At 40.7% G+C, this 22,892-nt stretch overlaps 1 protein-coding gene across 1 annotated transcript; it reads left to right on the forward strand.

Annotated features, from left to right (window-relative positions):
* The first annotated feature begins 1,184 nt into the window (after positions 1-1,184).
* On the forward strand, positions 1,185-22,854 carry gpm6aa (glycoprotein M6Aa). Its single transcript, XM_010899721.4, has 7 exons — positions 1,185-1,682; positions 16,870-17,062; positions 17,943-18,099; positions 18,846-18,999; positions 19,271-19,347; positions 19,446-19,511; positions 20,775-22,854. The coding sequence occupies exons 1-7, from the start codon at positions 1,646-1,648 to the stop codon at positions 20,925-20,927; spliced, it is 837 nt and encodes a 278-aa protein (XP_010898023.1). The 5' UTR covers positions 1,185-1,645; the 3' UTR covers positions 20,928-22,854.
* The last annotated feature ends 38 nt before the right edge of the window (positions 22,855-22,892 follow it).

The raw sequence follows: 22,892 nt of genomic DNA on the forward strand, positions 1-22,892 counted from the left end.
CAGTCAGGGTGCCCATGCTGACCCCTGTCCACTGCCGAAAGCGAAATCCAGTTGAGTGTCTTCTTGCTTATTTGTGCACCTGGGCCTCCCACTCCTCTTTCTATTCTGGTTAGAGCCAGTTTGTGCTGTTCTGTGATGGGAGTGGTACACAGTGTTGTATGATATCTTCAGTTTCTTGGCAATTTCTCACATGGAATAGCCTTAATTTCTTTGAACAAGAACAGACTGGCAAGTTTCATAAGAAAGTCCTTTGTTTTTGGCCATCTGGAGCCTGTAATAAAAAACACAATTGCTGATGCTCCAGATACTCAATTAGTCTAAAGAAGGTCAGCTTTATTGGTTCTTTAATCAGCACAACAGTTTTCAGCTGTGCTAACATAATTGCAAAATGGTTTTGTAATGATCAATTCGCTTTTAAAAATGACAAATTTGGATTAGCAAACACAATGTGCCTTTGGAACACAGGAGGGATGGTTGCTGATAAAGGGCCTCTGTACACTTATGTAGATAAAATCAGACGTTTCCAGATATAATAGTCATTTACAACATTAACACTGTCCACACTGTATTTCGAATTAATTTGATGTTATTTTAATGGACACAATTTTTATGCGACCACAAACTTTTGAAAGGTGGTGTATGTCATCATAAAATTCAAAAAATATTGATTACCAAAGTAGTATGACAATAACGCTCTCTCACATTCTTACCTCCAACCTCCTGCCCCCATGAAACGTTGGCACCCCATGTTTGGGACAAAACCCATGGTTGAGAACCCCTGTCTTATACAGAGACAAGACAAAGAACTCTATATGGTTCTAATTGCCAGTATGTTTTTTTGTCATGTAGTGAGAGTATTATTTAGCTTCCAAACAGTCTACCACTTATATGTACGCTCATTAATACCTTACACTGTAAATACATTAATCAAATGTACAGTTCACCCTTAAAGTATTCACACAAAGATAAAGATCAGCTAAAAACTCTTTCATGATAATCAAATTGAAACTGGATGACTAATACGATTATGGGATTTTTTTTCTTTGCCCAGTTAAGAAGAAGGTCCACATAATGCAGCAGAACACAGCCAAGGGGGCAGACAAGCTTAACCATTCTCTCTGAGAGAAAAAAAGGGGGTTGTCCGGGTGGGCTGGATATTGGGCCGTGGTCGACATCGCTAAAGAAACACCCCTCCTCCACCTGCTCTCAGTGTAAAGGTCTGGTTTCATGGCTGAGTTTCTGTTTCTTCTCTCTTGTTTCTGAGCACCTGCGCCTGCTGCCTCCTGTCCAGCAAGCATACTTCTGATGCCTACTGAGAACCCCATTTGCCTTCCCAACCACCCACTCTCCATTGTCAGACCAGGTTCTCAGTACTTGCCAGAGAGACCCGAGGTAGACAGCGCCATGAAGACACACTGATCTCTCTCACTGCACGACCACTTGAACCAAATCACTGCTGACAAGCGGTCTCAGCGCAGACTAGAGACAGCGAGGGAGAGAGAGAGAGAGAGAGAGAGAGAGAGAGAGCAGGAGAGCTCTGTGGACTATCCCTCAGCCGACAACACACACAGAAACAGGGTTTTGAACCTGCAAACCGAGGAGCTTTTGTTACATCTCTTGTTGTGTTATATAAAACCCTGCCAAGATGGAAGAAGATATGGATGAGGGACAGACTCAGAAAGGTAAGGGGAACAATGTGTTTTTTTTTACATTTAGGTGGATGGATAGTGATTCCATCTGAGTAAAATCTTCCCCTGATTTATTTGTTTTTTTACCTGTGGCAATTTATTCAGAAAGGATGGAGCAAATATTTGGTCAAGCCTTTTGTGGTTGTTCCTTTGTCCACAGTGTCTGTTAGACTAAAGCGCGCGCGTGTGTGTGAGTGTCTGTTGTCTGCTGTCGAAACAATCAGAGAACGGTGTGAACCGCTTCTGTGAGCGTTGACTGTGAAAGCACAGGGAGGATTGCCTTTGTTCACGGCTGTCTTGGTAGGACGCTCATGCCTGTCGAGATTGCTCACGGGAGCACGCAAGACAAGACACCTCAAGCCAGCCCCCTTTCACGAATAAAACTCGTGTATCCAGACCATCCGCATGTCCAGCTATTGTTTTGAAATGAAAGCTCTTCTGTCCTTTAAACAAAACAAAAAAAAGCCTCTTTGATTAGTTGGATGTCAAAATGCCTCTTGTTCATGTGCATGCAGTCTGCTGTTTGCTTTGTGCCATTGGGTTGCTATTCATAACGCAAACCCACCCCCTTCCACCCACCAGTGTTGAAATGTACGCTTGAGGGGAAAATTGCGGCATATAAATAAATGTATGTTTACCGGGCATTGGCAATAGGTTCAATTTGCACTATTACATATTCATTTAACTGTTCACGAATAATGCTATACAGTAGTTCTGTGAGGTCTGTCCCCCTTTGCAGCCCCTTCTCCTTTCTCCTCTCCTCAGCTCTTCTTCTCCTCCACTCTTCTTCTCCTCCTCTCTTCTCCTCCACTCTTCTTCTCCTCTCTTCTCCTCTTCTCTTCTTCTCCTCTTCCCGTCTTATCCTCCTCTCCTTGAAAACCAGTGCTTCAAAGGCATGAGTAAGAGCTGAAATATTTGCCATGGCCCTGGCCAAGTCTAGTCATTATCTCTGCAGCCATTATCTACTCTCTGTTCCATCCATGCAGGTGACATTTTGGTGTTTGGCCCACATAATTTGTATGTGAATATATTTGTGTGCATGTGTGTGTGTGTGTGTGTGTGTGTGTGAGAGAGAGAGAGAGAGTGGTAGAGAGAGTAAAAGACTGGTAGTTAGCGAACGGTATAGATGCTGTTTCGTCCATGACACTGTAATGTTTCCAGAAGTAATGACAGCGGTTTTGATTGAATACCCATCGGTTGCTATTTCTACAGTCTTAGAATACAAGGTGCAAGCTAGAACCTTTTGGGGTTAGAGAATTTTACTCTTTGGTGATAGGTTTTCTGTAAAAAAAATTCCCTGAGGAACCCCTTTAATATGGGTCTTTGAGGAAACATTTGTAACGGATCAATCAGGAACCTTTTTTCCCTTTAAATATTATAATATAAAGCTGGCTGCTTATCACAAGATTACAGATGAGGCTCCGAGAGCCTCTTGCAAATTGAAACGCTATGGGTTCCTCCATGTCCAAGTATCCTAGAGTCACCATTAACTCTGAGTGTGTATCACTGAGTGTGTGCCCTCACTCTGGGCAAGTGGTCCAGGATGCCCAATCTGTCACATCACAGTTGGGAATTTACATTAGTGTTCAGTGAACTGAAAAAGACTAGCACACAGGCTGTGCATGCATGACAGTAGTTCACCATATCTATGCACTTCGTTGAAGAAAACCAGCTTGTTAGTCCATCTATAATTACTTAGCCATGCACTCATTCCACAACTACTGCTAGAGCTCCACTGGCCCAAATGGGGCGCATTCTGTTTCTTCTTCATCTAATCTGGAAACTTCTGCATAAAACATGGCATCTGAAGCAGCTTGGCTAAGTGCTGCTCCACATTAATTTTCCTCTTTAGTGCTTCCTCACTGAATCAACACACTGATTCATGAATACCCATAGCCTGGTTCCAGATCTGATTGTGCTGTATAACCAGCACTTGAACTGTGACAGTGATCATAGTATTTGGATAAAGCTGGACCCAGGCTAGAGTTTAATCTAAATTCAAGTTAGATCAAAGTCAAGTACTTGGAACAGAATGATTTGACAGGGATTTTCTTGTTATGAGGTTTGAGTGCCTGACTAATGTAGGGATCGGCCTATATGTTGTTGCTAGGCGTTCAGTACAATCTTAGAAAAAAAAGGTTGTTCAGCTGTTCCTCAACGGTCCCTCTGTGCAAACACGAGTCCTTCAATCAAACCCAAACAGAAAAATCAACAGCCTCAAACTATAAATTGCCCTGTTTTTTTATTTCAGGGCAATTATTGACTCAGGGAAAATCGACCCACGGAAAATGAATGTGACTGTGTACAGCAGGAGAACCTGTGATGAGAGGGAAATGGGCGGGCTCCTGCTCTAATACCCTCACAGTGAGATTATGTGGCTAACTTCTCCCTAACGAATATCAACATTATAAACACACGTTGGTGCAAAAAAATATACAGATTTGGCAAGTACTAAAACTTGTTATAACTGCTTATTTCATAATGTGTATATGTTATCTAACAAGCGAGTAGCCACGCTTGCTTTTCGGCTTGTGTGATCTGTGATGACAGATAGGGCCTGCTGACTCTCCTGGCTCTGTAGCGGGAGGCAGCTTGATGCGTAAATACACCCTCTGGACAGGACACTGTAACAGGCCTTCACCCTGAATCAATCTCCTTAATGCTGAGTGCCAAGCAATGACGCAAAGGGTACGTTTTTTTTTTTCTTCCGTTTTTGGTGTGACTCAAGCATGGAATGAACTTCTGACCTTCTAATTTATGGGTGGGCATTAGACAAAAGGGCACAGACACGGTCTTTGTGTTATAACAATTTGGGGTTCCAAGTACAAACTGTGTTCTACATGGAACATAGAAAGGATTTTACCTGGAACCAAAAGGGTAAAAACAATGAACACCAAATGTTCTACCTTCAACAAATAAAGCTGAAGAACACTAATCAAACCCTTGTTTCCCTAAGAGAGCATTTAAACCACAACCCCTTATAAGCAGAAGTCTAGAGGCCATTTTGATTAAATCTGAGTACCAGTATGATAAACTATCATTCCACACCTTTTACCACCTAATGACACAGAGTAAGTAAGTACAGGTCTTCAGACCACTGTAAATTCTACTTGGCTTCAATTTGCGCTTCTGGTTAGATGCTAAGTGCATTTCGTTGTGCTGTACTTGTACTGTTGATGACAATAAAGTTGTTTAAAATCTTTAATTTTAAATTCATTTCATTTTACATTTCATTGGAGTTTGGGTGGTTATTTTTTTTTGGAAAACAACTCCAATATGATAACACTGCTCTTGTAGAATTGCTTTCGTATGCTTCAAATAGTCTGTACTCCAGTTGCTACTCATTCTACCCAGCCTGCATTTATTTCTGTTATACATCATATGCATTTTATGTGATTTGTACTGTTGCCAGAAATCTTACCAACAGTCAGGAAAAACCAGCGTCCAACAGTTATTCTTTCATATAGCAATCACTATCAGTGTTTGGTAGGTTACTTTTAAAATGCAATCCCTTAAAACTAAAAGTTAGCTGACCAAAATTGTCATCAGTAACATAACTTTTGAATTGTTCTAACTCAGTTACATGATTTGATTGGTTTCGGGGTCTGTGATTGAAACTGCCTTTTGGTCTTCAAATAAGATTGACATTAGGAGCTTGTATTATTTTTGGACAGTTAAGGATTATATTTCCTGGTTGTGCAAGCAGCTTGATAAAAATCAGAACATTGGGTGTATTTGGAAAGACATATCTCGACATTGATTGTCCCGAGTCTCCTGATATTGGCTGGGATAAAGCAGAGCTTTAATCCGATCAGAACATTTGGTAGAAAACTGAGGTAAAAATAGAAAAAGAGGCAGCTCTCATGAAATGGCATAACTTGAGCTATACCAAAAAGGGCTATTTTAGGCAATTGTTTACGTTTTTGTTTGTGAAGTTTCAATATCTCAATATATAAGCTGCTGATGTGTATACAGTCACTCATGTTTGATCATAACATGTCTTTTAGGCAAGTGGATTTAAATGATGAATGAGCAAAAATTGCAATGATCCATAAAAGCCACGGGTGTGTTAATAGTGTTCATGGACAACAAACAATATACAGTATCTCACAAAAGTGAGTACACCCCTCACATTTTTGTAAATATTTGATTATATCTTTTCATGTGACAACACTGAAGAAGTGACACTTTGCAACAATGTAATGTGAGTGTACAGCTTGTATAACAGTGTAAATTTGCTGTCCCCTCAAAATAACACAACACACAGCCATTAATGTCCAAACCGCTGGCAACAAAAGTGAGTACACCCCTAAGTGAAAATGTCCAAATTGGTGTCGATATTTTGTGTGGCTGCCATTATTTTCCAGCACTGCCTTAACCCTCTTGGGCATGGAGTTCACCAGAGCTTCACAGGTTGCCACTGGAGTCATCTTCCACTCGACATCACGGAGCTGGTGGATGTTAGAGACCTTGCGCTCCTTCACCTTTCGTTTGAGGATGCCCCACAGATGCTCAGTAGGGTTTAGGTCTGGAGACATGCTTTGCCAATCCATCACCTTTACCCTCAGCATCTTTAGCAAGGCAGTGGTCATCTTGGAGGTGTGTTTGGAGTCGTTATCATGTTAGAATACTGCCCTGCGGCCCAGTCTCCGATGGGAGACTGTTGGCATTCATGGTTCCCTCAATGAACTATAGCTCCACAGTGCCGGCAGCACTCATGCAGCCCCAGACCATGACACTCCAACCACCATGCTTGACTGTATGCAAGACACACTTGTCTTTGTACTCCTCACCTGTTTGCCGCCACACACGCTTGACACCATCTGAACCAAATAAGTTTATCTTGGTCACATCAGACCACAGGACATGGTTCCGGTAATCCATGTCATTAGTCTGCTTGTCTTCAGCAAACTGTTTGCGGGCTTTCTTGTGCATCATCTTTAGAAGAGTCGTCCTTCTGGGACGACAGCCATGCAGACCAATTTGATGCAGTGTGTGGCGTATGGTCTGAGCACTGACAGGCTGACCCCACACCCCTTCAAGAAATGCTGGCAGCACTCATACATCTATTTCCCAAAGACAACCTGTGGATATGACACTTAGCACGTGCAACGACTCAACGTCTTTGGTCGACCATGGCAAGGCTTATTCTGAGTGGAACCTGTCCTGTTAAACCGCTGTATGGTCTTGGCCACCGTGCTGGAACTCAGTTAGCAATCTTCTTATAGCTTAGGCCATCTATATGTAGAGCAACAATTCTTTTTTTTCAGATCCTCAGAGAGTTCTTTGCCATGAGGTGCCATGTTGAACTTCCAGTGACCAGTATGAGGGAGTGTGAGAGCCAAATTTAACACACCTGCTCCCCATTCACACCTGAGACCTTGTAACACTAACGAGTCACATGACAATGGGGGCCCAATTTGGACATTTTCACTTAGGGGTGTACTTACTTTTGTTGCCAGCAGTTTAGACATTAATGGCTGTGTGTTGAGTTATTTTGAGGGGACAGCAAATGTACACAAGCTGTTATACAAGCTGTACACTCACTTCTTTACATTGTAGCAAAGTGTTATTTCTTCAGTGTTGTCACATGAAAAGATATAATCAAATTTTTGTCTATACAGTATCTAACACTTTTGTGAGATACTGTATAGACAAGTTAGTCTACAATTAAATTAAACCATCATTGATACGATCAACAGTGGTATTCAAGTCACTGTATTTAAAAGACAATGCTATCCGTAGGTTATCATCCATCCATACACTACATTACCCTGTATATTAAAGGCAATGCTATCCGTAGGTTATCATCCATCCATACACTACATTACCCTGTATATAAAAGACAATGCTATCCGTAGGTTATGTCATCCATCCATACACTACAAACCCCCGATATATAAAAAGATAATGATATCCGTAGGTTAGCAGTTATCAAAAGTGTTATCATCCATCCATGCACTACATTACCCTAGCAGTTATCAAAATTGTTGCCTTCCAGCTGGCAGCCTGTTGTGGTTTGAAGCTTGCAGAATCCCCCCGATGGGAACATGGAGTGCGTAATTGTAGCCTGTGATTACTAGGGTGAGACACCGAAATCAGCTCTAATTTATACCTGTCATTTTAGCTTAACGTAAATGTTGTCCACACAGTGTTGTCCACCAATATCAAGTAAGGATGTCACTTGTCCAGAACAAGCAAAATCAAATGTCCTACCCATATGCAGCATAGCAGTGCTATCTAACTTTAAATATGTAGTAGGCACCATAATTCCTATCTGAAATTAGAAATTAAGTACACGGTATAGATAACCCATTATTCCCACAAAGATGCGTCCATTGTACATTACTGAGCTGTACTTTCAATGGACAGACATATGCAGCATACAACTGTTGGTTAGCATAAAAACCACAAACAATGTTTTTAAGTGAAAGGCTTAGATTAGAACCTCAATCGAACATGCAACGTGTCATAATTATTCTGCCCAATCATTATGTCTGAATTAAATAGTAATCCAATAAGTATACATTTTTTGAAAATATCTGATAATCAGAATTTCTTTTGTTGCTAATAATGACCTGATCAAACTATCATATGAGGAGATTGGTCTCAATTAGATGCACAACATCAGAAACAACAGACAAACACGCTATTTTCTGAGCCATTCTCACATCTACGTTCCCACCTTCCACCTCTATTAATTGGAAACTTAGTGTTAGATGTTCCTCACCATGTAAGAAGTATATTTGCTATGAAGAACTATAATCGATAATTCAGTTTTATGTAAACAGCCATTACAAGCTTTTGCTTATTTTAGCTATTGCTAGCAACATATGGAAGTAATCAGGGCTGCTGAAAACCTGCTCACACGCCTCCATTACTTCCATAGATTTATAACTACCAGTGGCCCAGAGCTGACCCATGGCTTGCAGCATCTCTTGGTTCAGGGAATTATTTCGAGGTGAAGAACTATCTTACGATTAAGTAGAAAAGAAGAAGCATTCTACAATACCAAATACTTTATCTTGAGGAGTGTTGATCTTGACAGATCTATCGTATTCGTTTTGGATTTATGTAATATTGATGCAACTCTTACAGATCTGTTTTGGCTGTAGAATGGTATAGAAGTACTTTAAAAGCAGGTACTTTGACACAGGTGTGGAATTAAAAACCCATCCATTTAGGGTGACGTACGCTGGGCTACTGTGGCTACTGGATAAAGATGTTAGACTTTGAAACAGAGGTGATTCTTGGAGCACGTTTGAAAAGCATCTTCCCTGGCAAAGACTGCTTAACAGATGTTGTTGTGGTAGGGCCAATCATGACATCTCAACCCGGCTTAACCAGTACGGCTCTCTCCGATCCACTGCCCAATATGTGACATTAAAGTGTTGTTGAATTAGTGTTGTCAGGAAAAAGTGAGCAGTTTGTTCTTCTATGAAACAATATCTCATTTCGTAAGTCCTCATTGTAGTCGTTTGATGAGGAAACACCTGGGTTTTCAGAGTTGAACTGGACCCATTCTCCACCCTACAGGAAGATCTGTATAAAGTGTCTCATTCACCCATTGTCCCAGTGAATTTTGTTGACACACAGTAAGTGGGTCACGGCTTCGAAGTACTCGCTCTATTTTCAGATTATGCACTGCTGTTGACATGGCAACCATACTGGTTGATTTAACATGCGCAGAGAAGTAGGGGGCGTGCAGTATGTTACAAAAACCTGCTTCCTCCAGACAAGTGATGAGGAGGACTCCAAAACAGACCTATTCAACACAATTTAAATATGTACACTTCTAGCCGTTCACTTTGATGTTGAAAATACATTGAAAATATGTCTTTCTGGTTGAAAAGATGTGGAAAAGATTTCTTTAAAATGATGTTCCTCTGGGGGCTAACCAGACTTTTGCTTTCTGCCATTTTATGTCCCCTCGACATCGTCAAACATTGCATCATCAAGGTTTTCTTAGGTGACCAATATTATTATTTTCTCATTTCCTTTTTTCATACAGAGAAATCAACAGACACCAACGTCTCTTTTACTGCTGAGCACTGTGTTACAGAAATAACAACACATACACAATGGAAATAAAACACATTAAGAAAAACAAGCACAACTGAAAATAAAAAAGATCATTGATAACAAATGTAAAATGTCTTACAGGCACTATAACGTTTAACTTAAACACCTCTGAATGGAATTCCATTAGTTTGGAAACTGCTGCCAGGACTTTTTTTGTAGGACTGCCTTAAATAAAAACATTAACCATGTCTGGCCCTTCTTCATGTTAGTGACCCATGAGTCATCTGAAGCATATTACAGACAATAATGATGGCAAAAATGTGCACCTGTGATAAGAAGCAAGGCCGAATGATAGACTGCATCCAGAAATTTGAATACAGAAGCTGAGGCCTGTGTATATAATATATCACCATAATCAAACAGTGACATTAAAGTTGCATGCACAAAATATTTTCTCTGCTGACATGACAGACATGATTTATTCCTAATAAAGAAACCAATTTTAATATGCAACTTTTCACCAACTCATTAAAATGGATATATAGTATATGATTTTAGATTTGGTTAGATTTTCAGCTAACCTAATTTCAAGGTATTCGTAAGAAGCGACACGTTCTATGAAAGAACCATTTAGGATACACAATTTAGAGTTATACAATGTTATGTTCTGTTAGCTACAAATTAGCATGTACTTAGTCTTATTTGTATTTAGTTTAACCAATGGTCCATAAGTGATGTTTGGAACAGTTGTTCATTAGAGTGGGCCGTAGCGTATAGGACCGTGTCATCAGCAGGAAAATTAAATGCACAATCTCTTAAAGACTTCCAGGTTTCATTAATTTAAGAGTGAACAATATAGGGCTGAATTCTGAACCCTGTGGAACTCCAAGAAATGTACATATAATTCTATCAGCTACAATGGCCTGTGTTCTGTCACTATTAAATGATGGCAGCCTCATCTGTTTATGAATCATGTGGTGCTGAGAGAGTGTGTGCGCTTGTGTGTGTTAATGTGCATGTGTGTTTGTGTGTGTGTTGATGCCTGTCTGACGTGACAGATGGGATAGAGGTAGGAGTGGCACAGGGGCGTGGGGGAATCGGGGTCTTTTGTCTTTGTATTACAGACAGACGCCTTCTGTTGATTGGACTGGAGAGACATGTTTGGGGTCACGGCCAAATTACAAGCTTCACTTTTTGTGTTGGGAACAATTGAAGGTGGAGCTTGTTTCTTGTGTGTTGTTTAGAGGGGGCCATGTTTTGCTGTGCTGTACATTCATATTGTATGAAATGTCAGACTACTGTGAAGCAAACTTGAAAATAATGTTCAGGATCGAAAAGTATTGCCAGAATTTGAAGCAATTGTGTAACATTCTGACAACTGAGTTGAGCTATCTTGTTACATCATGAAAATCGTCTGTCTGCAGTTTGGAGCAAGTTTTAGAAACAATGTTGACTGGAGTTAGCACAACAATCCTACACATCCCTTAGATACTTCTACGCACACAAGATACATATGCTATAAGAGACATTGTCGCACATTACTTTGAACTGTTGAACTGACCCCTCTGGAGGTTTTCCATCGTGAACAAAGTGAGGACAGGTGGTGCTTTCACTCTAGCAAGACAATCACTCCTTTCATAAGTGAATGCTTAAAGAAACATTTAGCGAATCATTTTGTTATAGCCTAAATTTCCTTCTGCCGATGACTTAAATGTCATGAAATGCATCAATGCAAAGAATAAACTATTGTGCTTTTTAAAGCTATTTTTGTTTAATCACATAAAAATGTAAGTGGTTGTGTATATTTGTGGCTTACATTTACCCTTCAATATATAAAGATGCATAACATTTTACAGGCGTTTATGATTTGTTGTTCTATTTGCATATGGTTTGTTTAACTGGGATGGTCATGGTCTGAGAAAGAAAACAATAAGGGAGTAATGGATTCAGAAACGTATGCACTTATGTATGTACACTTTGCCAAAATTCATCAGTCAAGAAAAAATTAAAACAGTGTATAGTTATAACGGCCCTTAATAACACTCACACAAACATACATTTTCTGCTTTCCAGATTTGGAAATTATACAATGAATATGGACTTAGTCAGCATACTGTCAGAATTACCCTTAAATATGGGGCGATGTGTAAAATACGCTGTCATTTCTAAACGGCTAATCCGATATGGATGAAAATACCCTAAAATTAAAGCTGACTGTCTGCACTTTAACCCCAAATCAATTTAAATAATTTTGAATCGAAAGATGCAATACAAACTAAAATGTGTCACAGTACAAAGTCCTTTGGAGTTCACTGTATACACACAAACACAAACACACACGCAAACGTTCAGACACGCACACACAAACACACACACACACTGTAAGTCAGCTCTCTCACACAAACACACAAACACACACGGTGTTGTTGCTAAATACATTCCTAGAGAGTTAATAGTACTCTCATGAAAAATACCCAGCTGACGGTAGGCCAGCACATATAAAACAACAACAACACTACCAATGGCAAAAACAAAGCAATAAATCAACAACAACTACATGATTTGTCGGATCCCCAGTCACAGAACAAGCATCCACCTCATCCCAGGTAATGTAACACAGCTGTCTTGAATAATGAATGGAAGTGACTGGCGCTATGTGTTACTCTTAATGTGCTGCTGGTGCTAAATTATGGACCAAGAATCCAGTTGCTCTATTTCAGTTAATTCATACCAGTTGCCATTTTCTAGCATTTTCTTGCGACAACACCATGTTGAATCACTAGGTGGGTTAAAAGGCTTCACATTAGACTGCAATGGCGTGAGTTGCTGTTCTTTTTATCTAGTACAGACCTGTTAAAATAGAGAACATGTTAGAAGACAAAAGGGCTGCCTAGATGATCATCTCTTTCTCCTCAACATGAGTAATGCACATTTCATCTTTTGGTCCCACAGTCATTAAAAAAATTTACACAGTATATTGATTACATATGTGATAGGCCTATTGGTTTAATGCTAATTGGGTTCAAAACGTTACTCGTGATATATCCTTGACAGCGTTCATACTGTTAAAATTAATGTAGCCTAATTTATTAGTCAATCATGAGTGGCCTATCACTTAGGACTGTAGTGTTAAAGAGCCAACAGCATCCTTCCACACTATCCCAGGCAGATAATCAATAAAACAGAGCCCTCCTTATATCCTGTCTCTGCAGTTCTGTGTTCTCCATCACACCCACACTCCTGGCAGTTGTCATGGCAACAATTTCCCATATAGCTTCAGTCTTGATAGTCAGGTCCCAGGGAATATTGTGTCAGAGTTTGTCGTGGTTAGTGATCAATAATTCAAACCACTGCCTATTATCTTTCCCCAGACAGAAACTACTGCAGCTCTGAATTTATTCCAACCACAGCCATATGCAGTATTCCCCCAGCACTAATGTGAATGACTTGCTCTGCTTTATTGATGGAAAACGAACTGTTTATAGAATAAAACCAAAATAAGTAACAAGGAGGAAGTGTTCTGTAAAAAATGTGTATACAAGTATTGGCAGGCCGTGAGGTAGCCTAGAGGTTAGATCATCTGAACGGTAACCAGAAGGTTGTTAGATCAAGTCCCTCAGCTGGAAAAATGAAAAATCTGTGGTTCTGACTTCAGTTACTCTAAATACTCCTGTAAGTCACTCTGGATAGAATTGTCTATAAAGGATAAATTTGAAAATAAAGGCATTGAATAATCAAACTACTCTTTTAAATTGCTTCTGAAATGATGGGCTACATGCTGTGACTGAATAACGCCAAAGTAGCCACCACAACTCACTTACTTAATGGACAAAACTAATTAATGTCACTGGGCTGTTCAATCAGGAGCTCTTGATACCACAGAATGCTCTCTGTTACAGACAGGAACACTTGACCCTCCCTAGTCTTTTCACCTTTCCCACTGACAGCAAACAGAGACCCAAATAGACACATCACAGCTAAAAAGAGATGAATGCGACATGACAACAGGCTGGTCATGAGGATCAGTGAGGCTATGAGTCAGCTAGGCCAAGGATGTAGATCAGTGAGGCTATGGATCAGCTAGGCTAAGGTTGAGGATCCGTATGGCTAAGATTGAGGATCAGTGAGGCTATGGGTCAGCTAGGCCAAGGATGTGGATTAGTGAGGCTATGGATCAGCTAGGCTAAGAATGAGGATCAGTGAGGCTAAGGATGAGGATCAGTGAAGCTGTGGATCAGCTAAGCTAAGGTTGAGGATCTGTGAGGCTAAGATTGAGGATCAGTGAGGCTATGAGTCAGCTAGGCCAAGGATGTAGATCAGTGAGGGAATGGATCAGCTAGGCTAAGAATGAGGATCAGTGAGGGAATGGATCAGCTAGGCTAAGAATGAGGATCAGTGAGGCTAAGGATGCAGATCAGTGAGACTATGGATCAGCTAAGCTAAGGATGAGGATCTGTGAGGCTAAGGATGAGGATCAGTGAGTCTAAGGATGCGGATCAGTGAGACTATGGATCAGCTAAGCTAAGGATGAGGATCTGTGAGGCTAAGGATGAGGATCAGTGAGTCTATGAGTCAACTAGGCCAAGGATGTAGATCAGTGAGGCTATTGTTCAGCTAGGCTTGATCAGCTACTTAATGGACAAAACTAATTAATGTCACTGGGCTGTTCAATCAGGAGCTCTTGATACCACAGAATGCTCTCTGTTACAGACAGGAACACTTGACCCTCCCTAGTCTTTTCACCTTTCCCACTGACAGCAAACAGAGACCCAAATAGACACATCACAGCTAAAAAGAGATGAATGCGACATGACAACAGGCTGGTCATGAGGATCAGTGAGGCTATGAGTCAGCTAGGCCAAGGATGTAGATCAGTGAGGCTATGGATCAGCTAGGCTAAGGTTGAGGATCCGTATGGCTAAGATTGAGGATCAGTGAGGCTATGGGTCAGCTAGGCCAAGGATGTAGATTAGTGAGGCTATGGATCAGCTAGGCAAAGAATGAGGATCAGTGAGGCTAAGGATGAGGATCAGTGAGACTATGAGTCAGCTAGGCCAAGGATGTGGATTAGTGAGGCTATGGATCAGCTAGGCTAAGAATGAGGATCAGTGAGGCTAAGGATGAGGATCAGTGAGACTGTGGGTCAGCTAAGCTAAGGTTGAGGATCCGTGAGGCTAAAGATGAGGATCAGTGAGGCTATGAGTCAGCTAGGCCAAGGATGTACATCAGTGAGGCTATGGATCAGCTAAGCTAAGGTTGAGGATTTGTGAAGCTAAGATTGAGGATCAGTGAGGCTATGGGTCAGCTAGGCCAAGGATGTAGATTAGTGAAGCTAAAGAAGAGGATCAGTGAGGCCAAGGATGAGGATCAGTGAGGCTATGAGTCAGCTAGGCCAAGGATGTAGATCAGTGAGGCTATGGATCAGCTAGGCTAAGAATGAGGATCAGTGAGGCCAAGGATGACGATCAGTGAGGCTATGGATCAGCTAGGCTAAGGATGAGGATCAGTGAGGCCATGGATGAGGATCAGTGAGGCTATGGATCAGCTGGACTAAGGATGCAGATCAGTGAGGTTATAGTTCAGCTAAGCTAGGTTGAGGATCAGTGAGGCTAAGGATGAGGATCAGTGAGGCTATGAGTCAGCTAGGTCAAGGATGTAGATCAGGGAGGCTATTGATCAGCTAGGCTAAGAATGAGGATCAGTGAGTCTAAGGATGAGGATCAGTGAGGCTAAGGATGAGGATCAGTGAAGATTTGGATCAGCTGGGCCAAAGATGAGGATCAGCGAGGCTATGGATGAGGATCAGGCTGAGACTGTAGGTCTATCAGCCCTCCCCAACCTAGCAGGCTGTAGCTTAGGTAGCTAGCGAGCCTACTTGGTATTCCAGTCACAGTCTGTAAAAACAAGCAGAGCTCGGAGGACAGAGGAGGAGGAGGAGGAGGGCTATTGCTTTCGCAGTAGAGGATCAACACAAGCCTCGATAACAGATTCAGCAGTAAAATGACTGTTTGGCTGCAATGGGGGCAATGTAACTGATTAGTATCTCTGAGTATTACAATGAAGTGACCTCAGCTTTGTTTTATACACTTCTCTTTTCAATAAATGTTAACAGGAATCGCATGCAGATGAATGGGAAATAATTAATTAGGGGTTCTAATAGTGATGTAGATCCACGGGAGGAGATTTCTTCAGTCATGTGAGCGTGAAATTACATTTGTGCATTTCATTAGCACTGCTCATTGATTTGTGGAGTATTTTTTCAGAGTGCGCTTGAAAGAGGGGAAATACCATTCGACTCAATATCACATTATATCTGGCCATGAATTACATTGAGGTGCAGTAATGAAATTGAAACGGGGCAGATCTGATGGATTTTGCATAGTTTGAAACAAAGAAATGCAAATTGCATTTGCAGAGGATATCGGCATGGCAGCCATTATACATTGCAGTAACTCGCTGTCCAGAATGCTTTCCTGAAATCCGTGGGTGTGTGTGTTCGTTCTCATATGGACATGGCATTGAGCCAACAGGTAGTTGATTTCTTTAAAAGCTGATTCCCCTCTTCAAAGAAGAAAAAATATAAAATCTTAAAAGTCACAAGAATAATGTCCTCCGTTGTCAAGTCAATACTCTTCCACTCTGACCATGTAAACTAAACTCTGCCTAACACCCTGCAACGACAGGCTTTTAATTATGCTGTCCCACCTTTCACACCAAAGGGGTCTTGCTGAACCTAGGACACACAAAACACTGAAAAGCACACTCTTCTGCCAGAATGAAAAAGGAGACACTCCTATCCAGAGTAAGTCACATTTTGGCAGCAGGAATCGAACCCGCATCCCTGGCATTTTGGAGGCGTGAGTGTGCACAGCTGCTATACCCAGCAACATTTTAGTGATTGTGCTCACAGAAGGGCCCTGTACTGACCGGCTTAGTCTGATGGATTTCCTGTTTCATGACAGCCCTCTCAACCAGTGCTCTTAATCACACGTCTCTCCCACGGCTGTGATCGACTGTAGGCCTGCACAGGGAATATTACCCCCCGTTTTCATGAGTGATGTCTCACCACCTTTCTCCTAGTGTTTGTTTGCCCGTCTCACTGTCTGTTGGTGTGTCCGTCTGACTTTTTTCCCGACTGTTTGTCTGTCTGACTGTTTAGGATGCCTGGAGTGCTGCATCAAATGCCTTGGCGGTATCCCTTACCCATCCCTAATCGCTACCATCCTGCTGTACGCCGGGGTGGCGCTGTTCTGCGGCTGCGGGCACGAGGCCCTCTCTGGCACCGTCACCATCCTGCAGAACTACTTCGAGGTGGTCAGAGGACCCGTGGATGCCCTGGATGTGTTCACCATGTGAGTGGGCCTCACGGTCTCCAGTTACCCTTCAGCGTTCCTTGCTTTGTACCAACGTCTTTGTAATACATGCATTTTATAAAGGGATTTTTTTTTGTGAAAACTGAAATCTTCAAGTTTAATAACTAATTTAAGGGTATGACAGAACATGGGATTCCTTGACGGCAATCAGTATTATGTAGTTACTCTGTACTTCAGGGGAAAGGTGTTACTCTGTACATCAGGAGGAAATAGTTACACTGAACATCAGGGAAAGTAGTTACTCTGTACTTCAGGGTAAAGTAGTTACTCTGTACATCAGGGTAAAGAAGTTACTCTGTACATCAGGGGAAAGTAGTTACTCTGTACATCAGGGGAAAGTAGTTACTCTGTACTTCAGGGTAAAGTAGTTACTCTGTACTTCAGGGGAAAGTATTTACACTGTACTTCAGGGGAAAGTAGTTACCCTATACTTCAGGGGAAACTTGTTACTCTGTATTTCAGGGGAAAGGTGTTACTCTGTACATCAGGGAAAGTTGTTACTCTGTATTTAATGGGAAAGTAGTTACTCTGTACTTCAGGGGAAAGTAGTTACTCTGTTCCTCAGGGGAAAGTAGTTACTCTGTACATCAATGGAATGTAGTTACCCTGTTCCTCAGGGGAAGGTAGTTACTTTGTACATCAGGGGAAAGTAGTGACTCTCTACATTACAGTCATTAAAGATGGCATAATAATGCAAACAGTTTCTTATAAAGTTATTTAGTGGAACAACATGTTATTAATACACATTACTAAACAGTCACAGTTTATTGAGCAGAAAACTGTATTTCATGTACAATAAAAATGAAGCAGCAGTGTCACAATAACTCCATATGATAGTGATTTTCCATTCCCACCCTAGGATTGACATAATCAAGTATGTGATCTATGGCATCGCCTCAGCATTCTTTGTCTATGGCATTCTGTTGATGGTGGAGGGCTTCTTTACCAGTGGAGCCATCAAGGATCTTTATGGAGATTTCAAAATCACCACCTGTGGACGTTGTGTCAGTGCTTGGGTAAGTAAGGAATCACTGAACCCTAGGTTTTGTTGACTATCCAGAGCATTTGGTCAGCTATGAACAACCTCTGTGTGGTGTGATTACTGAAGGGAAATTGTAGTGTCATCTATTAAATAATATAGAATAATATTCTATATTATTTAATCAAATAATATATGTTAATTTAATGTAATAGGCACAGATGGTTTGCTAAAATGGATGGTTGGTGGGCCAAAACATACTGTATAATGATTTTAAGTAGCTTATATTCTGAATTTACCTCAGGAAGCCCCAACAGATGGAAAACATGGTCTTTTTTAATTTTCACACAATGGCCTAGTGGCCATGGAAATAAAAATGTCCGGAATAGATATCTTCTTAATCATTCCCTGCTGTATCTATCAGTAAAACATAAAAGCCTAAAATATTTCTTTAGAAAAGAAATAATAATGGGCTCCTGTTGGGTAAGCCTGATTTAGTGCAGAATGGCTATAATGGTATCCACCATCTGAGTCCACCTATTTCAAACCATCAAGTCTGTGCCATGTTCATTTGTCTGTGCTTGTTCTGGAACTGGTCAAGTGTTTGGAGTGTACATAACAAATGGTTTGTGGAACACAGGTGTAGACTTCATCTTTATTAATCCTGATGGAAATTTGGTTTGGAATAAATACGCATCTTATTGCCATTCCCAGTTTGCAGTTTGGTGTCAAAGGTATGAAGATGTGCTGGCAGAATCTAACTGCTCTCCCCATCCATTTTAGTTCATCATGCTGACGTACATTTTTATGCTGGCTTGGCTTGGTGTGACGGCGTTCACCTCCCTCCCCGTCTTCATGTACTTCAATATCTGGACAATTTGCCAAAACACCACCGTTCTCGAGGGGGCCAATCTGTGCTTGGACCCGCGCCAGTACGGTAAGAAAAACGATGATGCTTATCGGGGCTTAGATTAGGTTTCCATCAGTATTGTCCACTGTGTGGGCTGCAGATGGAAATACTTTTTCAGCGTTGCTACTGTGCTATAGATGTGAAGGGAGAAGCTGAAATTTAGATTTGGGGGAGGCAGGAGGTTTGGAAGAAAGCGTTGCGGTTTCTACATGATAGAAATATCGATTTTTGTGTTGTATTCGCCACTGAAAATAACAGGTGTAAACTATATAATTTGGCCTATGTTCTCTCATTTCAGGCATTGTGCCAATTGGCGAGGGGAAAACATTATGCGCTGGATCTGAGAAGTTTTACAAAATGTGTGAATCCAATGAGGTGGGTGGAAAAGAACATTTGACAAACATACACAACATGGGCTATATTGGTATGTAATACCTGCTTTCAAACTAACATTTTATTTGTCTTTGATTCAGCTGGACATGACATTCCACCTGTTTGTCTGTGCTCTGGCTGGAGCTGGAGCAGCTGTTATTGCTATGGTGAGACCCAACCCAAGGGCTTTCTATCTCTGTTGATATATCTGATTTCACAACTTTGATTAATATCCATTTGAGGGCAAAATCCCATCCAATTAACCGTGTAATCTGTATTTGCCCTGCTGGAACCTGTACAAGCTGCGATATAGATCATCTCATGTTTCTCACAGAGAAAATATGAAATGAAAAATCTGACACTGCTGTTTTATTAAACTACTCTATAGGCTAACAAATGGACACTGTTTTAATTTCATTAAGGAAGTTGCATGACAACACAGGGCTATATACAGGTGGGACCTGGGTAATGGGGTCGATTTTCTTCTGTGTTGTGATGTATGACTGCGGGAAAGGCTAGGGAGCCTGTCTGTATGTGCCGCTTTTACTCTCAGAGAGACTAGGCATGTCACAGCGTTGTCATGGAAACTAAGAGAAGAAAGGCAAAGAGCTTGTTGAAAAACACTGGTGGCCCTATTCCAAGTTACACCCTAAACCCTTTACCCCTGTGCACTTGTGGAGATCTGAGGGGAGATCTGACAGGTGTTAGTAATATTGATTATTGCTCTGCCTTGCCCTCTGATTGGCTTGTTCCAATCAAATCCTCTCAGATCTGCACAAGTGCAAGGGCTGTCAAGCCTGCAGGCCATTCATTTGGTAGGGGCCATTTCCTAAGAAAGGGAATAACGTCTTAACTGAAGCAGCTAAGACTGTATTCCACTTTTTTTTTTTTGACAAAAACTGTGGTTATTTTAAATTCCCCAAGTTAATCATTAAAATCAAATACAAGTATTATTTATGCTTGCAGCAAAAACAAAAGGTTTCGTTCGATCCTTTAGAGAACCGTTGGTCTTTCTACGGAAATCAAATGCATATCCATGATTGAATGTGAAAGGTGTGGCAGTGTATCAAACCGTTCCAGCATAATGGGAGTATGTCCTGACTGAGCTGTAGCTCCCATGGAAACCCTAGGTAGCCTATCCCCTCTACTATACCGCCCTCTGCTGGCCTGTCAGTGAAATACATCACTGTTAATAGAGGGGATCTCCACAAACGTCACAATATGTTCATTCATGGATTGCAGATTACATCATCACTATTGTAAATGGACTCAAGGATTCTGTTCTCAAATTATTTTACAAAGTATTTTAAAATTTGTACTCACGCGAAATGGTAAGAGAAAGTGAACATTCTTTGATTCATAGGTCCCCCCGATCAATATGAGTGGACAGTGGATGTTTCAGTGATTCTGGGTGATCGTCTGTGTTTCAGATCCACTACCTGATGGTGCTGTCGGCCAACTGGGCCTACGTGAAGGACGCGTGCCGGATGCAGAAGTACGAGGACATCAAGTCCAAGGAGGAACAGGAGCTCCACGACATCCACTCCACCCGCTCCAAGGAGCGTCTCAATGCCTACACATAAGGCCATTGTGAGCTCCGCCCCTGCCCCCCCCTCCACCATCTTCTAATGAGGCGGGTGGGTGGCGCCAGAGGTCCTCGCCACCGGTGATGTCACCGGTGTGTCACATGACAAAGTCCCAGGGACCCTCTCACAACCCCACTAAAGAGCATTTCAGATGACAACCCCCTAATACCTCTCTAAAGAACTATATTATTATTCATATTATTATTTTATTATTATTACTTAAGATTATTGTTTTTGTTAATATTAACATTATTATTAGTATCATCATTATTATTATTATAACCACCTGTATTTTATACTGTTTTTATTGTAATTTGTAGTTCAGCACGTAGTAAAACTAGAAGTAGGCTAGCAACAGAAATGTTCCTATACTTTGTACTGTGGCAAATGTTAATTGTTTTTATTATGTTCTTTTCATGATATTATTTATTTATCTTCTTTATGGAGGTGGTCAGTTGGGGCTTAAAAGGGTTTCAAGCACATTTCTCATGTTTGTGTATCTATATAGATCTCATTTTCATGAACTATGTACATGGATAGGCGATTAGTTTTGAAGACCTAAATATTTATAATCACACAAAGGAACTTTAAAAGCTTTTGAAGCCTTTAAATACCAGTACTGCCAGGGATCGAAATAAGAACTTTGAGGTAAGAATAATTTGAATCATACTATATAGCCTGTTTTTCTAACTGTAATTACAGAATAGAGTTGCCAAATTTAAATTAAAATCAAAAATGTTATTTGCTAGCTGTGCCAAGCCTGTTAAACAGGACACTTAAGTCAAAATCAAAGAAGACATTAGTCGCCAAAATGATAAATGATGCATTATTTTATTACAACATGAGGCATGCCAATTTAAAGCTATGTATCTAAAGACTGTGAATGAATCCGTTGTCTTTATCATACATCACACCAGCACATGCAAAATGTCCTCATACCCATTTTTTTATTTCATAAAGTGTAACTTTATAAATACTAGTAGGAAATACATTTTTGCAAATATCTGCACTGTAAATATATTGAAATATGAATGCATACATATATGTTAAGCACATCAAATTCAGGACAATAGAATACAGTTACTGTGGCTGAATCCAATATTCAGCAATCATAAACAAATCTTGATGCTTAAAGAGTTGGTGTAATTTAACACTTTTTGGTGGATTTACCAGACGTAAGAAGAGTCTGTCACGGTAAGTTATTTTGTTAATGACTGTGTAAACGTTTGATTGCCTTGCTAACATGTTGTTATGCCATAGGACTACGAAGTTGGCCTATACCATTTCATTGCCTGGCAATATCTGTTATGTCAGTATTTTCTAAGAGCTAGTTTTGTGCACTTATTTGACCATTTCTGTGCTCTATCTAGGTGTATGCCCATGGGTGCTCAGCTCAGAGTTGAATAACTGTACTGTTAGGTAAAGACTGTGAATTTAGATGTTTTTCGTGGCATGGACATGCGTTAATGGTACAGTATTATTGACTCAAGTCTTTTTATTTAACTTTTTTTCTTTTAACACTTTGCCTGTCTTGCTGGGTCGATCTTCTTTTTAAATGTGCAGTGCTAACCCTAATCCACGCTTGACTGCATTAGGCTTCTGATAGTACACTGTAGTGTTTGAATAGTGTCCATTTAGTTTGTGATGAACTTTCAACCATGTCTTAAACTGATTCTAGTACCCACATTGCTTCTTCCGTAAATGACCTGACAACGCTTTTCGCTTTTATCTTTGTATTAGTCTTTTATACTTTAACAAAGAATGCTAACTTAAGTAGTAGCTGTCTTTTAATTTCGTCTGTTTTTTTGTTTTTTTTACATACCATACATGTGCCAAGAGCTTTAAGCTTTTCTGACCTATATGATCAAAATGTGCTTGCATGAATTAAAATCACTTGTGTACTTGTTAATAAAAAATACTGGGTCATGTGTGTTTTTATTTCTATATGAAAGTGTTGTATAC

This window comes from Esox lucius, chromosome 4, assembly GCF_011004845.1.
Source record: "Esox lucius isolate fEsoLuc1 chromosome 4, fEsoLuc1.pri, whole genome shotgun sequence".
Taxonomy (NCBI): domain Eukaryota; kingdom Metazoa; phylum Chordata; class Actinopteri; order Esociformes; family Esocidae; genus Esox; species Esox lucius.